The following is a 25,762-nucleotide window of genomic DNA, read 5'->3' as shown; positions in this document are numbered from 1 at the left end:
AACCACATGTTATTCAAAATCTCATGAGCAAGTTGCAAAGGACTTGGCTAAAGATCGGGCATTGTAAGTGGAAATGAGAGGGATGAGAGTGGCTATAAGAAAGAAATCTTGAGCACGTAATGCATAAAATGAGATACCTCATTCTTGCATGTGTATTCTAACCAAAGAGCTCTTGCTTTTATCTCATTCTCCTCCTTCCAAATCGAATAGCTTGAGAGAGAGAGAGAGAGAGAGAGAGAGAGAGAGAGAGAGAGAGAGAGAGAGAGAGAGAGAGAGAGAGAGAGAGAGAGAGAGAGAGAGAGAGAGAGAGAGAGAGAGAGAGAGAGAGAGAGAGAGAGAGAGAGAGAGAGAGAGAGAGAGAGAGAGAGAGAGAGAGAGAGAGAGAGAGAGAGAGAGAGAGAGAGAGAGAGAGAGAGAGAGAGAGAGAGAGAGAGAGAGAGAGAGAGAGAGAGTCAGTCTACTACTATTGCTACCTTATAGGGAGCAAAGAGAAATAGCAAAAGCATTGCACATTGATGTAGCACTACAATCTTTGCTTTGAATCTTAGCAATGTCTCACAAGTAGAATGGTGATTTGTGAGGTGGGATTGTAGGTGGTTTGCTACCAAGGCTTAACATCCTCATATCTCCAAGCATTGAGGATCTATATTGTTAGCCCTTATTGGGAGGTAACTAGGCAAGAGCAATGTGCATATGATTTACTAGTGGATGTTATGGCTATATGTCCGCAGAGCCTCTCTCTTTGTGTCGATCCAAGGAATAAGCCTAAACACCTTTGATTGAGATGATTAATTAGAATTATCACTTTGGTAAACTGTTCGAAACCCTTTTGGAATAGTGGCATCTCTCTCTAATATCATAGTACACTACATATGTGCATACAACATGCTCCTCTAATTCATGTCTCCTCACGACATAACATGGAGGTAGTTGGAGAGTGTTAGATGATACTTTCATTTATTTGATGGTCATTCTCATGGCATGATACATGTTTTGGCATCTAATATGCCCATCTTCGGTCATCAATATGAGGAGATGCTCTCTACATCTTGAAGGGTAGAAGTATATCGAGTATGCATATGCATTAAATCCAATCGTAGCACTCTAGTTCTCTCATTTGGAGAATTTATAAGGTATGGGAATCCTCATTAGTTTGTATTAGTGTTGCATACATCATAAGGAGGCGTGAGAAGGGTATTAAGTTCTCTCCTTTGGAGAAATTATTGGTTTGATAATCTTAGAGATCGTGAGGTTTTGGGGTGTGTTTATCTGTTGCCAATCATGCGTGGAGAGATTAGAAGTTCATATTGGCATTGCGTAGATCATAAGGGGTGTGACAAGGGTATTAAAGAGTGACATTTTTGTGTGAGGTTTGTGGAAACGAGGTTAGTGACATTATTGCTTTGAGAGATTGCTCCAACTATGCAAAAGCAGCCTCCTATAGGCTGAGTCTCCTAGTGAAGAATCATGTTGCAAAAGTAAAGATATAGAATGGCTAGATTTAAAGCACACATGCCCGAATACATGGTCATTTCTTGCTAACGTGTCACTTTAGGGCTGGGGAAAATCAATTCTCTTTTGAACCTCATTTGGTGTATAAGATTAAGTCATAACTCTCATTTTTAAAAGAACTCAACCTCGCATCTTTTAAAGATATCAATATTCATTTAAAAATACTTGGCTTGAGAAAGCTATGGAGCTTCTAATCTGAAATTTTCAATTTTTGCCAATGCTAAAGATCCCCAAGAAAAAACAATTTTCTTTCAGGGCACTTTGTGTTTTTCTATCGAATGGCTATATATTTTAATGGGATTTCTTTCGAACACCGTCCCAAAGCATGGCAGGTGCTTCTAAGACTGGGTGCAGCAACTGGGAGGAATTGATCTTGCGATTGGTTAGAATTCATACGCCTACCTCTACCAAGTGACTTTAACAAAAAGCTGCGCTAAGACATTCCATTAACAAGAACAAGAGGAAGAAGAGAGTGATTTGTTAGGTACCTATGGGGTGGTGGGGAATCAAGATACCAAAAACCCTTTGGAAGTAGGCAGGTTTGTTTATATGGCTTAAGAATTTGGGTGGCTTTTAAATTTTTAAAACCTCGCACTCTCGAGGTACAAATATTCTTCCTGCTGCTGCTCCTCCGTCTCCTGCAAATATGGAGGCCGCATCCCTCACCTCGGCACCTCGGCAGCTGCAAATTCACCACTATGTTCGAACTGAGAGGCTCTTTGTGCGGAACGGCAGACGTCAGCTTCTCCTCGATGCGCCATTCTCATCCTACAAGGGCGTCCGCGCCAGCATCGGCACAAGCCCAGTCCCTGCAGCAAGTTCTGTTGCAGAAGCTCCTTCAGTTGCGTCTGGTAAGCGTCATTGCATACCTTCTGCGAAGGCAACGTCTTCTTCCTCACGCATTTTGCTGCATCAGGAAGTCAGTCAACATGTAGACTGAGAGGAATAGTCGTGAATGTAGCAAAATAGCAGACGAACTCGGGAAGTTTTGGACTGATTGATTCCTCTGAGACAGGGAATCGATGGAGAAGTATCAAGAAAGTTTTAGACAACACCGGACACTATTCCTGTTTGGAAATATGATTTATGTTCCCTTACCTCTCATTTGTATATTTTAACTGCGTTTTTGAACATTTCCATATTTTGATAACAAGAGCACATTCAGCTTGTTTGAATAACAAGAATAGCCTTTTTTATTTGGGAATCAATCGATTCCATAATACCTTTATTGAAGCGTAAATTGTTTGCATGGGTTGATCTAAACATTGAAGCGTAAATCTACTTGTGCAAACGATCTATGCCTCAATAAAGGTAATATGAAATCTGGTTCTTCCCAAACAAGAAGCGTACTCTTGTTGTCCTAACGGAGTGTTCAAAAAATATACTGTTGAAATATGCACATAGGAGTTAAGGTGATGGTCGTTAGATGTTCCAAACAGGAATATTGACTACTTTAATCTGGCACAGGATTTTTGTTCAATCTAATAGAAGCACAATCTAAAACTTTATCCACCGTTGCTCCATCAATTTCCCACCTCAGAGGCTTGGTATCTTTCTAGGAAGTTTAGATCAGATATAGCTGAGATTTTTCATGGTTGTTTGCAGGAAAGATGGCTTCTTTTGCTGATCTACAGTTGAAAGAGGCAGACCCTGAAATGTACCTGATCATTGAGAATGAGAAGCACCGTCAAGTCAAAGGGTTGGAACTTATTGCGTCTGAAAATTTCACTTCCAGAGCAGTGATGGAGGCAGTTGGATCATGTCTCACAAACAAATACTCAGAAGGACTTCCTGGTAAAAGGTAGTCACTATTAGACTACATTTTCATACTCAGTGGCTTGAGAAGAAGGGGGTACAAATTACATTTTTTCGCTTCTTATTATCACATGCTTAGTTTGATTAGTGGACAACATTGGACAAGATTCATCCCTCAAACGAACTTGATGAAAAGCTAAACCTTTAATTCATGTCTCTTATTTTGTTTAGACTGATAGTGAACCACCACAGTTATCTCGATTGATATATAGATGTTCTTGCCTCTTGTTTTTATATTTGGTGGAATTTTAGCACACAATGATGAGAAAAGAAAGGCTCCTTTGAACATCCTTATAGCCACATGTTGGGCCTCTATCTATGACCTAGGCCTAGGTCGCCACCATGGTCGTTGTTGTATCGTGGAATATCATCTTGAGGGCTCTCCTCCATACCTTTTAGGCTCCATGGAAATCCCATAGGTAGTGTCTTTGTGTCTCCTTTGGCTTGCTGCATGCCACTAGGTCCTTGCAATTCCAAGCCACTAGGTCGTTGCTGTATCGTGGAATATCATCTTGAGGGCTCTCCTCCATACCTTTTAGGCTCCATGGCAATCCCATAGGTAGTGTCTTTGTGTCTCCTTTGGCTTGCTGCATGCCACTAGGTCCTTGCAATTCCAAGCCAAGTGCTGACTTCTAAGCTCCTGTGAGCTACAAGCGATAGGAAGAGAGATATCTTGCTAGGCCTAAGGTTGTCATGTAGCCTCCTCCAAAAGTCATATAAGAATTGGTTTGAGATGCTCTCTCCATGTTAGTAGGAGGTGGTTGTTGGTTGTGCTTTGATCTTGCTTATTTGGATCCTCTTCCCTAGCTTAGTAGTGTAACTAAATAGGGCCTCGTCACATGAAATGGATCCCTTCACACCCACTCCCCTTGGTCCCACTGTAATCTATGAAGGGGTCTTTGATAAGCCCAAAATCTCCACCCATCTATTAGGTAGGTGGTTGGATCTAGGTTGATGTATCACTTACTCCCACAATGTGCCACTATGAGCCTTTGTCTAGAGCATTCAATAAACATTGTCTAGTCAAAGTCCTCTCGTTGAAGGCAGCCATCCTTCCCAACCATAAAAAGTGCATGTCCTGTTCTCTAGTCACAATGATCTCTAGAAAAAGGTCCCCTCTAGAGAAGAGATCAATTCAGGTTTGAGAAGAAGTTCTCCAATCTAGTGGAACTTCCTTCATCACATCCTTTATCACTGTTGTTTTATTATTGGTGTATATATCATGGTTGTATGGACTCATTGTTTGAGCGCATTTCATTTTTGAGGTGGTGGACATCTAATGTTGGCATTTAATGATGTTGCCTGATCTAATCATTGGGATGTATTATTTTAACTTGTTTATTGGCTACATCTTCTTTGTCTCACAATCATTCATACGAGCACACTACATTCTGTTGGAAAGAGGGAGACCAAGAGCCCTTTGTTGGTTGATCACGAGTCACAAATTGTGTCTTTGTACACAACCCTTGTGCCTTTATTTGTGAGTTTATGTACTCTTGTTCTTCTATTCAATTCTTTTGTTTACAACAGCCTTATCTCTTTGCTTTTGTTGCTTCACATCTCTGTGATATGGCATCAAAGCCCAAGTGCCTTGTTTTTGGGACTGTCCCATGTTTTTGACTATTGTTTTGGGTTTGATTGTCCTCTTGATGTGAATATATGCTAAAGATTGTGTAGAGAAAACCCAAAATGTACGAACATGACTAACTCACACAAGAACACAAAACAAAGAAGAAAGAGAACTTTGAAGTGAATGAATGAATGCTGTAAACAAATGAAAGAGTGTACAAGACGCTCAAAGGCAGAGTTATTCAACAACCAATGACTCTTGTGGGAATAGTTTGAGGGAGTACTCAAAGAGTGACGTCCACCGGAGATGGATCCCGAGGGCTCTAACCACCACTCAAAGCTGAGATGATGCTGAAAGTGGAAGGGCAGCAGGCTCAAAACCAAAATGCAGCAATTTGGAGGATTAGCATTGGTAAATGCAGCAATGTACCACTTGAAAGAGTGCACAACAGGTTGCACATAGGATGTGGAGAAATACCCTAACATAGAAACTCAAACAAAATTGTACGACAAAGCACAAACTGATAATAGAACATATTTAGGGTTAGGGTAACTCAGAAACATTGAATACAATGAATAAGAAACTAAATGAATTTGGATAAATACAATGCTCATATAGCAAACACACTATGTAGTAAAGGAATACTAACCCTTGAACTCTGGTGTCTCAAGGATTGGAGCAAAGATTATGTGCTAGAGAGTGCACCGTGCTTTGATGGATCCTAGAAGGTAGGAAGGAAGCCTCTGACAATATCTAGGAGCAGCAAATGCAGGAATGTAGAGTTGGATCAATGATAGACAGGCAGTAGATAGGTGGGAATCGGCAAATGTAGACTTGAGAGAGGATGTGGCGGCCTGGCGATGCATCAACAGTAAAACGCGGATTTTCTGCATTGTTAGGACTGGGCGGCAGCTGATCAGGGTCAAAACGACTGTAGAGAAGGTTAAATGCAGCCTGAGGAGCAACCACTTGATTTTGACATCAGCAGCTGCCTGCAAAATGCAGCCTGTACAGAACCTCAACAATCATCATCATCAGTTTTTTGGTGGACAGTAGCAAAATTGGGGTCGGAACCAGTAGAAAACAGTGAGAGAAGGCTAGGCAGCAGACACTAGTAGGTAGACATTAGTATTGGACAGCTTGGGCTGAGATATCCTCTGTGTACACAATGGTGAAATTGGATATTGCACTTGTAGGAAAATTGTTCGCTTGCCCAAGTGTCCTTTGAAAATCATGGTCATCTTGATGGTGCGGATGAAGATACAAAGTACAAAGTAAATACATAATGCCTGAATCAATCTGTAAGCAACACCTTGTCACCATTAAGAGAAAAATTATGAGCTAAATTTGGTCTAAAGTGAATCGACCAAACAAGCTTTTATACAAGATCCCTATAGGTATGCTCATCAAAGTGTTGGTCGAGAGCAGTAGAATCTAGAGGCGTGGCCACAAGCCGTATCTGATCAGTGTAATATTGTTCCACCAATTGAAGAGCGTACTTTTGCTGTGACACTAAAATACAACCCTTGAAACGAGCAATCTCCATTTCCAAAAAGTGAGAGGATTGACTAAGGCCGTTGGTAATCTAAAATGTAGAACTAAGTTGGTATCACAAGGATGTGAAATTTTATTATTTTGCTTAGTATTTGATTAAAAGTTAATCAAATGTGCTAATGTGACTTGTACATGTGAGGTGCTTATTAGCTATTTTACAGCATGGGACCTAGGACCTTGAGATATCAATTGGTGCCAAAGGCAAAAGTTGCAATAAGTTATGCCTAACAGGTCCTAGGTGGTACCTAATGTTAAATTTGGGCCTATATCAATTTAGTGACCATTAATGTTAGTGGTGACATTAGAGACTACGCATTAATTAATTAATTAATGCTAGTCTAGGTGACAATAATTGCTCAAGAACACTTGGGAGACACTTTTGCCTCCCCAATTTAATTATTGGCTAGTGGAATTATTTTTTTGGACACTAAAATAATTATTAAATCATTTTTTAGAATTAATATCTTGAAAATTAATTTAATTAGCTGGATAATGCTGAAAAATGAGATTAGAAGGTTGTCACTTGGCAAAACTTGCCTATACAAGTGGAAAAAGCATTTTTGGAGGCTAGTAGAGGTCTATTTTAGCCATTGTGAGAGAGAAGGAGGTTGTTAGAGAGTAAGGAGATGTTGATGTGGTTTACAGCCACTAGGAACCATTCCTACAGCAAGTGACATCCATTTGGAGTCCTTTGGGAGCATGTGACAGTAGCCCAAGGTCCTTTTGGTACATGTGATACATATAGGAGAAGGCAACAGTCTTTTTGGTGGTCCTAAGCTGTAGCTGATAGCTTTCATGGCTGTTTGAGCAAGGTGCAACAGTTTTTTAGCATTTTTTGCGATAAAACTTTGAAAATTTTCTCCACACCATTCTCTCTTATCCCCTAGCCATCTCTCAAGTAATCTCAGTAGAATCTAGCCATTTGAGTTATCAGAGGTGGAGATATTGGAAAGTCTCTATAAATCCTAATTTATAGCAAAAATTAGTGTTTGACAACCATCTCGGGATGTGTGCATAGAAATGAGGTCTTAAGCCTTGAATTCCAACAATTGAAATTAAAGAATTTAGGGAGATTTAAGAATCCAGCCAACCAATATTAAATTTGGGGCTGAATTTGTCTTTTATGGAGTATGGTAAAGGTCAATTCCCAAGCAAACCAAGGGGCAAATTGGTTTGGAGGCTCGTTGGTTAGTTTTGACAATAAGTGGTACTTGGGTTAGCGGAGGAGGTGAGAGGATCTTAGTTGTACTCTATCCATTTGCAATAAAAGTTAAAGAAATACCGCAAGGGGCATCAGTTTTGGGGCCAAAGTTAAAGTGGTAACATTTGCATTTTTAGTTTATGTGAATTTTATGCTTGCTGTAATTACTATTAAATTATGTTAGTACCATCCTATCTGAGGAGGAAGATTGGTTTCAGTTGGGCCTTTTTTTCCACTATGGTAGCAGAATTTGAGCCAATGAGAAGTAAATTGTCTATGTACAACATGATAAAGTTGACCCTCTCAGAAGTGACATGGACATAAAAGTTTGGGTCATAAGAGCTAGAATGGTATCCGTTAGTCCTAAGGAACTTATCCATCCTCTGCGACAAAGACCACGATGCTTTCGTCAATCCATCAAGAGCTTTTTGAATACGAAAGACCTTATCTTTCCGATTAGCAGAAGAAAATCCAGGTGGTTGCTCCACATGAGTTCCTCCTTAAGATAATTGTTCAGAAAGGCACTTTTGACATCAATCAGATGGATCAACTAACCATGGTGAGCGGCTAGTGGAACCAGTAGACAAAAAGATGTCAACCGTGTAGTAGAGGCAAAGGTCTCTTCATAGTCAATACCTTGCTTTTGTCGAAACCCTTGTACTACATGGTGAGCATTGTACTTTTTTAAAGTTCCATAAACTTTTAGCTTGGTCCTAAAAATCAACTTGGTCTCAATGACTTTTTTGTGACTCGGACAATCCATCAAGGTCCAGGTCTCATTTTGGTCAATTCTCTTGAGCTTCTTTTCCATGGCCTCTTGCCATGGGGGGTGTTGAAGAGCCTTCTGCCAACTTTTCAGCTTGGAATGTGTTAATGTGCTATATAATCAGGTGTAAATAGCGATGCAAAGGAAGCTTAAGTGGCAAGTTGGGCAGATCTTCTAGGGCCCTTCGGAGTGGAATCTGATGGGAGGATCCCTAAATCCTGCTTGGGGTCTATTGATACCAACAAGGCAATGAGTCTAACAAAGGGGGCTTGGGAACTAAAGAATCTGCAAGAAGGTTAAGAGCGAGTACTAGACCCAGCTTAGAAGGCACTATCTTCGATGGTGTGTCTTGAGGAATTGGTTTGGAGTTCGGTATAGAAGATTGCACAATCTTCCTCTCATCAAAAACTACATTTCTCCGTACGATTATCTTGTTTGTTCGAAGATCGAACAAACAACAGGCTTTTGCCTTGGAAGAGTATCCTATAAAAATTAGGAGATCAACTTGAGGAGTGAGCTTTTCCATCCTATTATTAGGAGTGTGTGTGCAGCTCCTCATCAGTGATATGACATAGTAGTCTATCTAGACGGGGATGAGAGTAACTTCACAACCTTCGTATCGGCCATGGAGCTATTTTGTAGAGCAATAGGTGCCCCGATTAAGTGGCACAAGTCCTATGGATTTTGGATATGTGATATTAGGCTGCCGGAGTGGTTACCGCATGAGGATTTCATGTGGGTTTCCCCGTGGGACGGTAGTGAGATATCTTGGATGTCTTATGGAGATTGATACTACTTTAGAAGAGTAGTTGACATCTCTTTTCTTGAGCATAAGAAAGAAGCTTCTCTATTGAAGCTTAGTAGACTCTCACTAGCAAGGAGAGTAATGGTTTCCAACCAGGCCTTTCTTGCGACTATGTGGTACATCAGTTCTTGTTGGGAATTCTCCAAGTCATGCATCGGCTCGGTGAAGTGCCTTATTAGGAACTTCATTTGGTTTGGAGGAGACGGGAGTTGGGCTAGGGCGAAGGTTGCTTGGGATATCATCAAACAACCTAGATTCAGGGAAGGATTGGGGATCATAAACCCAGATAGCTAGAGCAAAGCCTTGATGGCTAAGCTCATTGTTAGTGGTTTGCTTCCAAGTGAGGAGCCTTGGAAGAAACTTTTTATAGGGAGGCTACATGCTATGACACTTGCACACGGAGGACCATGGTAGCCTAGCATCCAATGGATTTTTTAGAAGATTAGGACCAAGGACCTAGGAAGGAGCTTTGAGGTCAAATTCACATCTATTGCTTTTAGATCTTGGAGATTTGCCTTGCTAGGACTTCACTAGCTAGCCCCCACTACATTTGAAGAAAAGAGAAGGCAGCCTCTTCTCTTCAATCACCTTTTGAGATTAGACTCTGGCCACACTCTTGGAAAGAGAACATACTTATCATGGGGGAGATTGTCTTTATAGGAGGTTGTATTAGTGGGAGATTGGTTTGCATTCCAAGAGCTACCACAAGAGGCTCAAAGACAAAGTCTATAGGGGTTAGGGGAGCTAGAGCTATAGTTGAGGCCATAACTGAGGCAGTTTCACCAGATTGGCAGGCAGATACAGACACCTCTCAGACTTGGATTAGTCTCTTCTCTAGAGGGGACATTCTTCTAGGAGTCTTTGCGACTAGTAGAGGACATTTACTTTTATGGTTGAGGAGGATGGTTGTCTCTAGCAAGAGGACCTTGACCAGGCAACATTCATTGGATGCTTAAGACAGAGGATTAGAGTAGTTGCTCACTTCAAGAGGAAGTGGCACATTGACCTAGACCTAGCCACTTGTCTAGTTGATGCTAGATGGATGGAGATATTGGGCTTACCAGAGGAGACTTGTACAAAGATTACAGTGGGATCTAGGAGAGTGGGCGTGGAGGGATTCGTTCCTTTGTAGACCTTGTGATGTGTCCTTTGGTTACACTACCAAGTTGGGGAGGAGAATATAGATGAGCAGGATGAGAGCATAGCCAACAACCTTCCCACATTGGCACAAAGAGGGAATCACAGAGGAGTTCGTAGGTGACTTTTGCAGGAGGCTACATGATAGCTTCAAGCCTAGGAAGATTTCTGTTTCTATGGCTTATAGCTCACAGGAGCCTAGTAATTGGCACATGGCTTGGATATGGTAGGGACCCAATAGCATGCGCGAAATGCAGTGATCCAATGGAGACATAGAGACATTGCTTGTGGGATTGCCCTAGATCCCATGAGGTTTGGAGAAGAGCCCTCAGGATGGTATTTTGTGGTACAACAGAGACCATGGTGGTTGAAGCATGGGTCATAGATAGAGGCCCGACATGTGGCTATGAGGGTGTTCAGGGGAGCTACTCGTTTCTCATCATTGGATATCGTTTGAGTAGGATTCCCACTTTGGATTACTCATAGGCATAGTTGACCCAAGGGCACTACCATAAATGGGTGTTGATTGTAAGTATCATAGCCTGGTATATTTGGACCGCGAGATGCAGCCATGCTATTGACCTTCTGGAAGTATCCAAAGCGGAGGCTCTATCAAGGATCTTGTTAGAGATCATTCACACTCTTCATGGGAGATGGGAGAGGATGTAGGGTAGTTTTGAGAGGATGAGGAAGAGAAGAGAGGCTTTTCTGCGGACATGGGATTTAGGCACTTTCTTCCACACTGTTCCTCATATGGTTTGGCATTATAGCCCATCGGATTGGTTGTTCACACAACCATTGTATTTGTGATGTACTTAGTTACTCTTCAAAGAGTTCCTTGTACTTTGTATTTTATGTTAGGTTATTTGCGGAGGTGTTATTAATAAAAGTTTCTTTTCTTGGGAAAAGAACTTAATCGTAGGATAGATCCCTAAAAATCTTTTGTAAAAGGACATGTTGTGGGCATTTTGCCATCACCTTGATTGTGATACGAGCTTACTGATGGCCATCATTGTCTAGGTAGTTGCGTTTTGCAGTCTGCCTTGATCGACTACTGCTACATTGATTCTGATAGACTGCCTATGCAGTCACAGCCGTTTGACATCATCAGTTTGCTATATTTGGTAGTTTATTGCATCCTTTACCTCACAAGCATCATCTCCATTTTTAGGCATTGAGCGATAGAGGTCTGTCACATTTAGGATGTCACATTTTGAGAGTTGTTCTCCACATCTTTGACACTACTGTTAGCTCAACTTTGCCCAATCCTCGTCTTGAGACATGGAAGCCTGAGTCTCTATCATATCATTCTCACTTCTATACACCCTCATGTCATTGAGCATATTGGCTAGGTTGGAGACATGTATTGTTTTGCATTCCTTTGCCTCCTTTGGTGGCTTCTTCCTTTGTTGAGCTTCACTCTCTTGGACCAGCATGGTGACTTCCCCTCTAGAGGCCGAGCTCATAGTTACCAAGGGTTTTTGAAATGGGAGGTATGAAATGGGTTTCATAGGTTTCATACGAGTTTCGTGATATGTTAGAAATGGGTTTCATTCAAGATGAAAAGAGAGTATGAAAGCTTTACATACATATAATATATGACTCGTGACATAGAAAACACAAATTGACATTATTCATTATTCTATACAATGCAAATGAACATTCAACATAGCATCATTATTGGCATGCATCATGGTCCAAGGAGCCATCAATATATGCATTTATCATGGATAACAACTCAAAACAAAATTCCAGCAATCATTGCCAATATCCATGTCAACATGTTAAATGAATCCATGATAAACGATGATTACAAAAGTCCCAAGTCATTTATGGTATGGCATTTGCGAAAGTTTAAAATAGGTGTTTCATATGTTTATGAAATGCCTAGGTATGAAATGGGTTTCCTAACCTTATGAAATGGGTTTGTTGGCAACTATGGCCGAGTTACAAGCCAAGCTTGGAGCTACCATGGAACTTATCACAGGTTTCCAGCTACAACATGTACTTCCTCTTTTGCATGGTGTGCTTTTTCTTCCCCCTTATGGTAGTGACATGATGGGTGACCATCATAGAAGCAGGAAATACCCCTTTGCAGGACCCAAAATGTGGAAACGTATGGAGGCAGCCCCGAAACACGTTTCCCTGTCCGAAACGTTTCTCCTTTGGGGAAATGGCTGCCACGTGGCGTTTCCCCTTGGCGAAACGTTTCCTGTTGCCCCGTCTAGTGACAGGTTCAAAACGTTTTTGTGTTACTCCATTTCGTGTGAATAATGATGTTTAAAGTCATTATATTCTTGATAATATTCACGTAAATAATCAATGTGAATAATGATGTTTAAGGTTTGAACGCTTTAATCATGTTCAGGTCTCTTTAATTATTTCTGTTCCGAATGCTTTAATCATCATGTTTAATGTTTAATGTTTTGTAGCATTGTCTTTAAAACTAATAATGTTAAAGTAGACTTCAGTTATGAGCATAACAGAGTTCAGACCTGTGACTGCCAGTAACAGCTCTCTCTCTATAACAGTCCACTTACCAACAGTCATCAGTTATGAGCATAACAGACCTGTGACTGCCACTAACAGCTCTCTCTCTCTCTCTCTCTCTCTCTCTCTTTTCGTGAAGATAATTGAATTAAGTAGAAAATATTTACATCAGACCATCAGGTCAGCAAAGAAAAAAAAATACAGATACAACTGAAAGTCTACCACAACTCTAACATAGAAATGTCGCTCAGAAAGGACAGCTGGAGTAGAGCAAACAATATCCAGCCAAGGATCAGCAATGTCAGCCAAGGATCAGCAATGTCAGGAAGCACGAGATCAGCTGAGACCATAGAGGATCTCTACCATAACACTAAACCACGAACACGGGCCACATGACCATGGATACGTGATATTGAATAAAAAAAGAAGGCATTCCGAGTACGCCAAATATGCCACAAGGTTGTCCATCTAAGGAAATGGAGAAGGCAATAATAATCTGAATGCAAAGAAGACGAGGAAATTATCTTTCCCATAATCCATGAACGAACTGATATCCGGTGCTGAGTTGCCCGCGGACCATATACGGGAAACAAAACTCCAAATTTGTCTAGCAACAGGGCAAGAGACAAATAGATGAATCATTGTGTCATCGCATGTGATACATAATACACAATGACCAGTAGAGATCTTGCGGGCACACAGCACATTGCCAGTTAGAAGAGCCCCAATAAGTAGCCTCCTCCACATAAACACTTTACCTTGATACGGAACCTTAGACTTCCAAAGGTGGATGAATGTTTCCTGCCACTTCTTTTTGCTATCTCGAATATGCCGTACTTTATTAGCCTTTTCCATGACCCATCTCTTGGCCTCCGCTATTTGATGATAAATTTGGTTAGCTGACCTTTTCTCAAAATTATCAAGAATCACAAACTTCCGATCACGCTAGGGAGACAACGGCTGTAATACTGGCAAAGGGGAGAACCTCAAAAGCCTGTCCTGTATAGATGACCAAATGTCATGATAACCTCGAGGTACTTGGAAGTGCTGACAGATACGCCGAAAAGAATAAAGACGGGCCTGTCTAGGAACGACACCATCAAGGATTGTCTGCAACCCCAAATGAGCCATCCAATTAAACTTATCTTTGCGCAAATCTTTATGAGGCCAGTCCAACAACTTGGAAGTAGCTAGCACCACCTTGCATCGAATTCTCCTCCTTACGAGAATCAGGAGGGCACCAAACTTCAAAACGTAACATCGCCTACCAAGAGGTGATTAAATTAGAAAGGAGAAAAGATTGAGAGACCTTTACAAGTCTTGTGGAATTAAGCACATGCCACCAAGAAGTATGAATAATCGTGCTGCCATGAGAGATTCTAGTCTTTTCTATGAAAAAAATTGCAATATCCGACTAGGGATGACTCTCTATACATAATGCTTACAAAAATGCTAGCCGCAAGGCTGCCATATGCAAGTTAACATCCAACAAAGCCGCTCCCCCCATACTTTTCGGAGTAGTAATATGCTGCCATGAAATCCACACTTGGCCCAAGCAATTCCCTTTCTTTTTCCACAACATGAATCGGATAGGTTGAACCAATTCCAGAAGAGACTTCTTGGTCCAAGGAAGAAGAGGCAGGAAAAACGAAATCATGCTGATCATGATGCATTGAGCAACCTTAAGTCTCACATGAAGAGGCCAGCCTTGAGACTTCCAGTACATGAACCGATCATGAATACGGGATGACATCTAATCCAGCAATGTACGGGGAGCTACATCCACACCAATAGGATAGCCCGCGTGCCTGGTTATGTTTCCCTTAGAAATCACAATTCCATGCTAGTCCAAGGCCTGCAAATCACTCTCCGTGTAAGAAAGCATTGTAGATTTTTGAGTGTTAATAGACAAACGAGGCTCCTGTCTAGCATTGCGTCTAACCATAGTAACCCAAGAATTATCCTGTAGAGGCGAATTCCGACCAACCGAAGGTGATGCACGCTCTGTATCAATTTGAGACGCATTCTTCTTTCCATCATCATGTCCATGTTGGACAAGTGACTCATGATCCGCTTTTGGTTGTTGAACCACTTGTTGAGGATGATGCTCATGCATATCCGTGTTAGGAACCATTGAACTCTGCAAAACATCAGGGTTTCTATCGCATTCAAAAATGAAATAGCCCAATTGGCCACATTTGAAATAGTGACCAGCAAATGTGCCCCATTTCAGCTCCTACACCAACGTTTGCAATTTTGGAACCTCGAACCGGTCGGGCGAGGTTTCTGTGTATCCCAAAGCATGCAGGCCCTATTCCTGTTGCGGGAGGCCAACCGAGGCTCCACCAACACCTCACCAAGAGTTTTCAATACCAAAGGTAGAAGTCTCCGCAGATGCGTAGGAAAATCAACCACCTCAACCCAACTAGGACATGCCTACCTAAGTACCTCCTTAAATTCCGCCATAGGTCTCGAAGGGACCATATGTACTAATTGACCATACACAAAGGGATACTTTGCATAATAAAAGCACGCACTTCCGGGAGTGAAATAGGACTTCAAAGAACTTCTTCGGTCCATAATAAATCTCTTCAACAAGCGGGGCCTGCACTTGTGCTGAAGCATCATCTTGACCCATCTCAGCATTGACAAGCATAGATTGCAACTAGGCACAAATTCTAGGATCAAAGGAGTCCTTCCTGTGAAATAGAAGATGGCTGCCCTCTCATGGAAAGCAGCAATTTTCCTTAAAACCAGATCTATACCCATGACAGCTACCACATGTTCCCCTTCCGGTAAAGAACTCACTTTACCCTCATTGTCTTGAATGTAATCCGACATTAGATTATTAGTAGTAGCCAGCATAAACTGAAAAGGCCTGTCAGGCTGAGAGCATGAAGTATGAACATTTGGCTGAGGCAAATTCTGGGCATCAACCGACATTTTACGACGTTTACCCATCATCCCCATTTGTCAACTGTCCAGAGTCTTCTGCTGACGAGTCACCATCTGATTCGACCGAATCTTTGTCATCCCCATTCCTGATATGCTGGTCAAGAAAGGTCATATCAATACCGTTTGACTCCTGCAGTTTCTCCATAACCAAGCTTAATGTTTATTATAATCTCTGTTTTCAAACCCTGATAAACTGTCTCAGATCTGAACAGGATCAGTCTCCGTATACAAGCTCTGCGTGCGCACTGTACCAGTTATGAGGTCAGCCTGAGAATGACCTACACATTAATATCCCAAAGCCCTTTCGATGTACTCCAGTCAGAAAGTCTGCACATGACGAAGGTCAAGTCACAGAGCAGAAACGTTGGCAGTCTGATAGCAGGGCAGATCGACAGAGCAGGGCAGCACACAGGGCGGCACAGAACCAGGTCGACTCAGATTGGCAGGCGCGCAGGAGCAGAATCGCGATCAGAACCGCTGTCTTGCTCTTCTGCTATGTCACTGTCTCTCTCTCTCTCTCTCTCTACCACAATTCATTTGCCAACAAAGTTACAAACTTCAATTATGGCCATACAGCAGACTGAGGACTTCCACTAATAGCCTACCACAATCCACTTGCCAACAAACTGCAGTTATGAGCCTAGAACCCAGGACTAATAGCTCTCTCTCTCTCTCTCACAGATTGTAGAATATGACAAAGAGATTAAGTAATTATTACACCTCACTTGTGTGATAAAAAAGTCATAAAACTTAAGAAAATAGTGCAGCAAGGTTACCAAGAATACTATAAATATGCAAGGAAGAGGAACTAGGACATGATAATTAGTTATCACTCCCTCTCTTGTATGGTTCTGAAATTTGCAGTTCTTTCTTTGCAGTCAGCACATTGAAACTCTTCTTTCTTTGCGCTTATCCTTGTATGCATCAGAAAGCTCCTTTGAGCTTATGCCTTTTGTAGAACTCTTTGAAAGCTTGAAAATTAGAAAGCTTTGATTTTGAGTATGAAACTTGTATTCTAAGTTTTAGCTTCTAAGCACCTAGGCTCTAAGCTCGCCACACAACAAACCCCCCCCACCACCACCAAAATGACATTGCGTTTCCGTTTCCTTGAAATTTAATGTTTCCATTTCTGTTTCCCTGTTTCCCTCAACTATGGTGACCATAGACACTTCACATTTCTTCAGTGTAGCAGCTGGCTTTGAGTTTAGGTTGGACAGACATAGAAGCAACTTAGATTTGTGTTTTAGGTAGACGTACTCCAGTCGCAAGAAAAAACACTTACCCTTAAGGTTACTCATTTTTCAGTGCATAGACACTTGACATTTCTTCAATGCGGCAGCTGGGTTTGAGTTTAGGTTGGACAGACATAGAAGCAACTTAGATTTGTGTTTTAGGTGGATGTACTCCAGTCGCAAGAAAGAGCACTTATCCTTAAAGTTACTCATTTTTCAGTCTAGATGTGGCGTTAAATGATGAAGACTCTTGTATCTCTTGCTCCTATTCTCTTCTATCGTATGAGAGTTGCCTTGTCAACTTTTCATTTTGCTTGAGAGGTGGTGGCCATCAATAAGATGACTGCTCTCAGCTCCATAGGCACTGGAGATCTGTGCCTTTGGCTTCGAGCAGTGGTCAAGGTTTGAGTGTAGGGCAGAGGGCCATGTAAATGCAATGTAGATTTGTAATGTGTGTAGACAGCCACCAAAGCAAGAATCCCAATTCTTACTGTTTTTTATATATCACTTCAGCTTCAGCAGGGAGTGGTAGGAGAGCTGGCAGTGTTGTGGGGATGATGTGGGATGAAAGTGGCGATGATAGTGATTGCCGTTTATAAAACTGTGTGAGCCAATTGTTACACCAAAATTCTACAATATCATTTTTATTGTTGAAATAAAACTTTTTGGGACTGTTTTGAGAACCAGAAAGGTGATAAATTTGTGGCAATTTCTAGGTTGTTTAACATATGAGAGCTATTTTTGGCAGATATTATGGTGGAAATGTTTATATTGATGAGAGTGAAAGGCTATGCCAAAAAAGGGCGTTAGAAGCATTTCATCTTGATTCTAAAGATTGGGGAGTCAATGTTCAACCACTTTCAGGATCACCTGCCAATTTTGCTGTTTACACTGCCTTGCTTCAACCACATGATAGGATTATGGTGGGTCAGAAGTAAAATTGGGTAATCTGATGGCAATAGTTCAACATATTCTGATTGTAGATATATGCAGGGCCTTGACCTCCCTCATGGTGGACATTTGTCACATGGTTTTATGACACCTAAAAGGCGCGTTTCAGCCACTTCTGTCTATTTTGAGTCTATGCCATATCGATTGAATGAAGAGACTGGTATATTGTTTTAGCTGGCTTATGTTCTCATGAGGATGATCCTTTGTTCTCTAATTGAAGCTGAAAAGGCCCCATCATAACTTGTCTATTTGTGTGTAACAGGCCTTGTTGATTATGAGATGCTTGAGAGAACTGCTAATTTGTTCAGACCTAAGCTTATTATAGCAGGTGCAAGTGCATACCCCCGTGATTTTGACTATCCAAGGATGCGAGAGGTGGTTGCTTTCCTCTGTTGCATTTAGTTTCAAGAGTCAGGGTGAGAGTCAAAGGGAGAGCCCACACTAAAACTATATTTTGTTAACAGATAGCAGACTCTGTTGGAGCATTCCTTATGATGGATATGGCTCACATTAGTGGTTTGGTTGCTGCTGGAGTCGTTGGCAATCCTTTTAAATATTGTGATATTGTTACCACAACTACTCACAAGGTTTCGGATTTAGTGCAGTTTTGTAAGCAGAGTAAAATTATGGTAGTGTTAACAACTTGATGAATACCAGTTTCAATGCTTCTAACTTGCTATTTTAGTCCTTACGAGGGCCTCGAGGGGGTATGATATTCTTCAAAAAGGAGACTCTTTATGGAATAGATTTAGAAACTGCAATCAACAATGCTGTATTTCCAGGTCTCCAGGTACTTTGAAGTCTTGTTATTTGAATGCTGGTAGTGCTTGCTGGTGACTAGTTACAATAATGATTGTTTCTTCAGGGTGGCCCACACAATCATACCATTGCTGGTTTGGCAGTCTGTTTGAAACAGGCTGCTGCAGATGAGTTCAAACTTTATCAAAAGCAGGTCAGTTTGCGAGGTTGAATGAAGGCCATGACTATTCTATGTTGCCTGTCTTTTGTTTTTTGCCCAAGAGATTGCTGTTTTCTGTTCGATTGGAAATTATGATTTTATGCTTTTATTACCAGGTTTTGGCAAATTGTCAAGCACTTGGTAAAAGGCTGTTAGAGCTAGGATATACTTTAGTGTCAGGTGGCACAGACAACCATCTTGTTCTTGTCGATTTGCGGCCCTTGGTTAGTGTCATATTGAATATAATTGTGTTCTTGATTTGTTCCAAAATTTATGACAAAAGTTTGCCTCTTTTATTTTCTAATTGATACCTTTGAGATAGGGAATTGATGGAGCAAGGGTGGAGAAAGTTTTAGATTGTGCTTCTATAACGCTAAACAAAAATTCTGTACCAGGTAAAAGTTGTCAATATTTTTGTTTGGAACCATCTAACAGCAATTCCCCTACCTCGTATGTGCATATTTTGAAAGTATGTGTTTCCAGATTGTCAAACAAAGATCACACTGGGGTTGTTCAGATTAAAAATATCCTATTTTATTTGAGAACAACTACATTTCATGAATCATAGTACCTTCATTGAATTGTAGATTGTTTGCACAGGTGATAAAAGTGCAGTTGTACCAGGTGGAATTCGGATTGGTTCCCCTGCCTTGACCACCAGAGGTTTCAGAGAGGAGGATTTTACAACTGTAGCAGATCTTATACATGAGGGTGTACAAATTGCCATCAATTCCAAGCGTCTTTGTAAAAGTTCCAAGGTGAAGGACTATTTGGAATTTGTGGAGAGAGAGGATTTTCCTTTGAAAGCTGAACTTGATGGTTTGCGGCACAAGGTTGAGTTGTTCGCCAGTGGGTTTCCCATGCCTGGACTATGAATGCCAATTGCCAGCATTCCAATGTTATTTACACATATTTAGCTTGACATTAAAAGAAAACTTCTATGAAGACTTGGTGGGCGTGGTGTTACCAAGATAGGGAAATGTCTATACACAGGTTTGAAAAGATTTTGGTAAGCCTTGGCCCTGCTATAGCATGTCTTAAAGTCTGGTAGACAATAAGAGCCTTTTCTCAGTCAACGCAGGCTCAAAGGTCTCACAACGCTGTGATCAAGCTTCCAAGCCAATGGTAGACATACAGGGTTTTTGTAGGCTACATAATTGTCCTGATCATGGTAATGATTGTAAGGGTGTTATGGGTGGATAGATGCTACTGATGACACAAGGGGTCTCATTTCTGAGATGAATTGCTGTTGATGGCATGGGTATATACATTTATAAGATGTAATCCACAAGAAGCAAGCAATATTCTTCAGATATTTTGTTGTACTTGCAGGCTAACGCCCTTGGCCTCTTCTGTTTCTCGATTTCTCTTTCCAAGCGCTGTTGCTCTCCAAGCTCTGAGGCTATCCTTTGTTCCAGATTTTCTATATGCTTTTGGTGCCGTCAACTTCAGCCTCAGTATTAGACAATGCAACCTTCAATTGATCATTCCGTTTCCAAATCCAAAAGCATAACCACTTGTAGATCTACAATCATATGAGTATCCCGCCCAATTTGCATCTGTGTATCCAACCGGTGTTAAGGGCTTATTTTTCACATAGAACAGCCCATAATCTACAGTGGACTTAACATATCCAAGCAGTGTTTTCTTTGTATCAAAATGAATTCAGATGTTAATTATTTTTTGTAGGTGGAAAGCTTAAATGGTAAAGGAAACAACACCTTTCATTGTGACATGAGGTCATTGTGTGCCTAAAATTCAAAAGAAGGTAGTCTAGTCTCTCCATGGTTAATTGAACTTCACTTTCTCATGGATAAGATGTTGCCGATTGAATTGTTGTTGATGGCATGATACATATTAATATAACTTGCCAAAAAGCAAATGATGGGATTTAATGTTAGATAATAAGGAGTGTTGTATTGAATTGAAAATGGATTTTAATGTTTAGTATCTTTGTATGTGCAAGGCTTAGACCACAAGGTGAGGAATCTCTCACTGTGACATTTGAGGACATTTTCTACCAAAGATTTAATAGGGATAGTGTCTTGAATAAGTGTAGCGTCTCCATGGTTAAAGGAGAACTTCCCTTTTCTTGACTTTTCTCATTCATATTTTGAAGACCTTGTTTACTATGTGGTCTCTTGGTGGAGGCAAAAAATTATAATAGGGAAAGTGTCTTGAATGAGTGCAATATCTCCATGGTAAAAGGAGAACTTCTCTTCCCTAGATTTTTCTCATTTATATTTTGAAGACCTTGTTTACTATGTGGTCTCTTGGCTTCACCAATGCTAACCCTTGGGGAGCTACCTTTTAAGTTTGTGATTCTATTACTTGGTTAGGAGAGCTCATGGTATCATATGAAAAGTTAGCATCCTTGGGGAACTTTTTAATATGTTTTGTCAAGGATGTAAAGAAGTATTGGAAAAGTATAGCATTACAAAGTTTTGTATAAGTAGAATAAAATTTGGTTACTTTTCAAGGTGGCGGTATTAATAATGAATACACAAATTTCCAACATGTACATAGAGGATCTTGTAACATGAAATTTAATGATGAATCTCTTTATTTGCTTGGCTGTTGCTGCCAAATCGATCTAGCTCTTCATAAAGATGAGTTTCAAATCGAAGCCTTCTATAATAATCATTATCTAATCGCTCCAATTCAAGCCTTGTAAAACCTCCACTTTGCTAGGTCGACAACCCTCTTGGTCTCCCTATCCTTGGATATGTATGTCCCTTGAACGGTGTCGATCCTTGATAGAACTTTGTCAAGATTGTCTATCGTGCTCAGTCCCTTGTACCTACTAAGCCTTATAAAACCTCCACTTTGCTAGGTTGATAGCCCTCTTGGTCTTCTTGTCCCTAGATATGTATGTCCCCTAACCGGTGTGGATCCTTGATAGAACTTTGTCAAGATTGTCTATTGTGCTTTGTCCCTTTTATCTACTGCCAAGAGGGATGCTCTAATTCTCTGTATCTTCAATATGTATCACCCAAAATGTCTTTGATCTAATGCGCTCATCATTGATTGTATAGTTTGTTGCCTTTGAAACAGTGTATGATAATTCTCTTGTTTTTGGGCATAGGCACTACACTTGCATAGGAAGTGCTCTTTTGTCTCCATCTCCGCATGGCATAGTTGACGATACTCTCCCTTTGAGTACATGTTAGGCCTTGCTTAACTCTTATCTCTAGTTGGTGTGACAATACCTTGAGTTGGCTTATGGCAACTTGCATGGCATGTGGCATGTAGCAATCCATGAACAATGGTCTAGTAATGAAGCCATTGTCAGTGAGGCTCACAAAAAGGTCTCTATAGTACTACATGTTTGTGGGGAGAGGTGCCACCCATGTGATGTGTTGCATTTGGCTTTTGTAGACAAAGAGAAACATGATCCTAAGGTAGGATTTGTGTGGATCTAGCGTGATGGACTACATATTAAAATCCATTCCTTTCATGGAGAGGGGCTCCTTGTTTGGCATACCTACATGGCCAATAAGAGCAAACCACACACACCTCAACATCACATTGATCTCCACCTACACACAGTACCCATACGCCCCACCATAGCCATCTCACACCACTTTCTAGTTCACACATGAGCTTGTTGATATCTACACACACATAGTATATGAGGGATTGCTTTAGTTGGATGCATTGGCATCCCTAGCCACACTCATCACACAACTTACATTGATCCTATACTCGTTAGCCACTGTCATACCATATGGTGTGCACACAATACAAGGTTTGGGACCACCCCCTAGAACACTTGGTATGATGAGGATTGTAGAGCACATTATAATTAGCTTTGGACATAGATTGCCCTTGGGAAAATAAAAAAGAGGGAGGCCTAGAGCGAGAAATCGCTTTACTCGTCGGAAATGACTAGAGTATGAGGAGACATTACTAGGACCTTCCGTGACTATTTAGGAGCAAAGATGTGGCTATAGCATGGAGATTTGGGGAGCCTAGGTGACAAACATCCTTTGAGGACCCAGGGATATGACAAGCTTATGCAAAGTGCGTATATGATGTACCACACTAGCCTCCCATACCACAACTAGCAAAGCTATGCCTCACATCATCGATCTTCTTTACGATTGGCATGGTGAAGCGGGCTATTAGGAGGCTATAGCATGGATGGGCTCTTGATCACACAAATACACAGGAGGAGCATCTCATTTATGCAAGAGAGGTTTCTCTAAATAGTCTTTTAAATTCCTTAGGATCACCCTCACACGATGTTCTGCCCTCTTCATTTCTAAACTAAAGTATTAAGGGTCCTTTTCTTGTTCACCTCTTTTTCCACCCTCGTGCTTGTTAAATGGAAGTGGATCCTCTTGTATCCCGACAGCCCACAAAGTCTCTTCTCATTGTCCTCAAGGGAGCTTCCATCTATTTTCTCCATATGTGTGATGCGTATCTTGAGGCGTCATGCTTGCCTCAATCTCTCCTCTTCAATAGTACTTTTTATTATCATGCAATCATCTTTTTGTTTGTCTTCTTTCACCTCCTTCTTTATATGCTTCTTCACCACCTCCACCCACACTTGCTATTGGGCTTCAAGTTGGTCTTTCAATGTCTTCATCATTTCATCTATGACCTCCCTTGATACTTACTTTTGTCCTTGGGGTAGCTCTTAAGTGTAGATACCTCCTCTATTAATTGCTGAATATTTGCTGTAAGTTTAGCCCCTATGTGCTCCCCTTCTCCTGCTACTTGTTTCCTCATCTATGTAACCTCAGTTTTGAGTTGTTCCACATCTAGTGAGAGTGCTTGTCTCTCTTGCGCCAGTGTCTCTAGTGAGTTGTTCAACCGTTCCTTTCTCATTTCTTCAATCTTTCTTCCAAGTGTCTTCACCTTCTTTGTCATTGTGGGTTTAGTTATTGTAATATTGTTGTCCATGGTCTTCTTGTACTCATCTTTGCACCATTCTTCCAATTTTTGGATTTATCATCCATTCTACTCTGTAATCTATCGGTCAGGTTTTCCTCTCAATCCATCATTCTAACTGGGATTCATGGTTAAAAAAGCAATGGTGGCACAAGGTAGTGTGGTGGCGAGGAGCTAAAGAATAGTGGAGCAAGACAGTTAGGGAGGTGGAAGGCAGGGTTGGGGAGTGACGGGGGAGAGGGGCTAGACGACTAAGGCAGAGGGCAGTGAGGCAGGGTGGGTGCAATGAGGGCGGAGGCTGCTGGGGGCATGGCAGGGTAGGGTCGTGGGGCACGGAGAAGGCAGGTGCATAGCAATCACAAACAGGCACATGCACAGTATTTGTAGGTTGGGGCGGGGCGTGATTCAAGGCAGGGCAGGGTGAGGGCGAGGGCAGACAGAGAGGTTGGGGCAGGGATAGATGTAAAGTCGGGCATGGCAAAGAGAGAGAGAGAGAGAGAGAGAGAGAGAGAGAGAAGGCTGACCTCACCTTATTGAGCCTCTTACAAGCTGCTCGACCTGTCCTTCATTTGGGTCTTAGTGGGTCACCTGTACTTGCACCTATGTGATAGCAGATATAATGATTTTACCCTTGTCTCATGTGATCCCTTGGTCTGTCTCTGTTTCTTTTGCCGTAATCCCTAATTCCTTCACTTGAAGTTGTGATGATTGGTTATGGCCCTGTTAACGTTTGTGTGGCCCGCATCATCATCATCATCCTTTTTCGCTTGGTGCTGTTGGATCTGCGCCTTCACAGCTTCACCAGAAAGAGGCTGCATGCCTGTTGCGGGAGAATCGCCGTCCATGCAATCGACAGAAGAAACCCTAGTTGGCTCGTGCTTTGCTGTTGGCCGTGATCAGACACAGGAAACCTCCCCTCCCTTTGCTTCCTTGATCTCAGCCACAACGCCCCTACCCCCTGCAGATATGGCACCTCCCTGCCTTGCGCACCCTCTACATGCTCTCCTCCGCCAGTGGCCAGAAACACCCATGCAAGCACCAGACGTCCCATACATCCTTCCCTTCTGCGCTATCCTAACCCATCTTTGGCTTGAGGCAGTATCCTTCATCACACACAGCCTCATATTAACATCCCTGAGCCAATGCACACAGTTGCAGGTTCTTGTCCTGAACGAGACAAGCCTGGTTGGCAAGGACTTCTGGTAGTTGTGGTCTCTCACAGTTCTAGCACTCATCTCGTCGTCGGGCCTTCCATCATGCCTTCCACCACACAGAGGCCTTCCATTAGGCCCTCGCCAAGGTCTTTGTCAAGGGGGGCAACCATGGCTTGCTCGTCTTCCACTTAGATGCTTTGCTGGGCATGGTGGGAGAGCTCGTAGCCGTCCCCACGCAGTCTCCAGCTCGGCTTGGGCTGCGACTCCACCCTCGTCATCGGCCATCTCGCCTCCCAGCAAGGTCCCTGCTGGTCCAACCAAGGCCTCCAGACTATAATTGTGTTGCATGTGAATACTGTCAATACAGTGTGCCTACTTCATTTTAATCGGAGGAGAGCTGTAGCCTGTGGGATATTCTGACTGTGCAATTGTGCGGATTCATCAATGCATACAAGTGTATAGAAGCTACTGATCCGTGATCATTCCAAGCATCTTTGAGTCATATATTCATCTTAAACAAGTTCAGATTCTATTTTACCATTATCAGCGCGCGCGTGTGTGTTTGTGTGTTGCACTCTCCATCATGCAAAATGGATGAGAAAGGAAGGAACTAAGTATTTCATCCATAGACATATTTTGAAACCGACACAGATTATAGTTCAAGCCTCAGCTTTTAAGGCTAGTAGTATTGTACTTGTCTCTTCATGTGAAATGTACTCAATGTTGTTGTGGAATGTTTTAAGTATGCATATGATTGAAGAGATGA

The 25,762-nt window shown here is 41.7% G+C and overlaps 1 protein-coding gene across 1 annotated transcript; it reads left to right on the top strand.

The window, feature by feature from the left end:
* Positions 1-2,002: 2,002 nt before the first annotated feature.
* On the top strand, positions 2,003-20,595 carry SHM3 (serine hydroxymethyltransferase 3). The gene is made up of 11 exons (XM_087693915.1): positions 2,003-2,363; positions 3,118-3,313; positions 17,786-17,960; positions 18,031-18,148; positions 18,251-18,363; positions 18,453-18,575; positions 18,674-18,778; positions 18,854-18,940; positions 19,063-19,170; positions 19,269-19,341; positions 19,547-20,595. The coding sequence occupies exons 1-11, from the start codon at positions 2,159-2,161 to the stop codon at positions 19,819-19,821; spliced, it is 1,578 nt and encodes a 525-aa protein (XP_087550041.1). The 5' UTR covers positions 2,003-2,158; the 3' UTR covers positions 19,822-20,595.
* The last annotated feature ends 5,167 nt before the right edge of the window (positions 20,596-25,762 follow it).

This window comes from Lygodium microphyllum, chromosome 15, assembly GCF_053477565.2.
Source record: "Lygodium microphyllum isolate KBCC chromosome 15, Lygodium_microphyllum_v1.1.10, whole genome shotgun sequence".
Lineage (NCBI taxonomy): Eukaryota > Viridiplantae > Streptophyta > Polypodiopsida > Schizaeales > Lygodiaceae > Lygodium > Lygodium microphyllum.
This window is presented reverse-complemented; position numbering and strand designations above follow the sequence as displayed.

Coding starts and splice junctions, on each gene's coding strand:
- SHM3 (XM_087693915.1), top strand. CDS start 2,159: ATGGAGGCCGCATCCCTCACCTCGGCACCTCGGCAGCTGCAAATTCAC. Junction 3,314..17,785: donor GAAGGACTTCCTGGTAAAAG/GTAGTCACTATT, acceptor TATTTTTGGCAG/ATATTATGGTGGAAATGTTT. Junction 18,941..19,062: donor TCAAACTTTATCAAAAGCAG/GTCAGTTTGCGA, acceptor TTTTATTACCAG/GTTTTGGCAAATTGTCAAGC.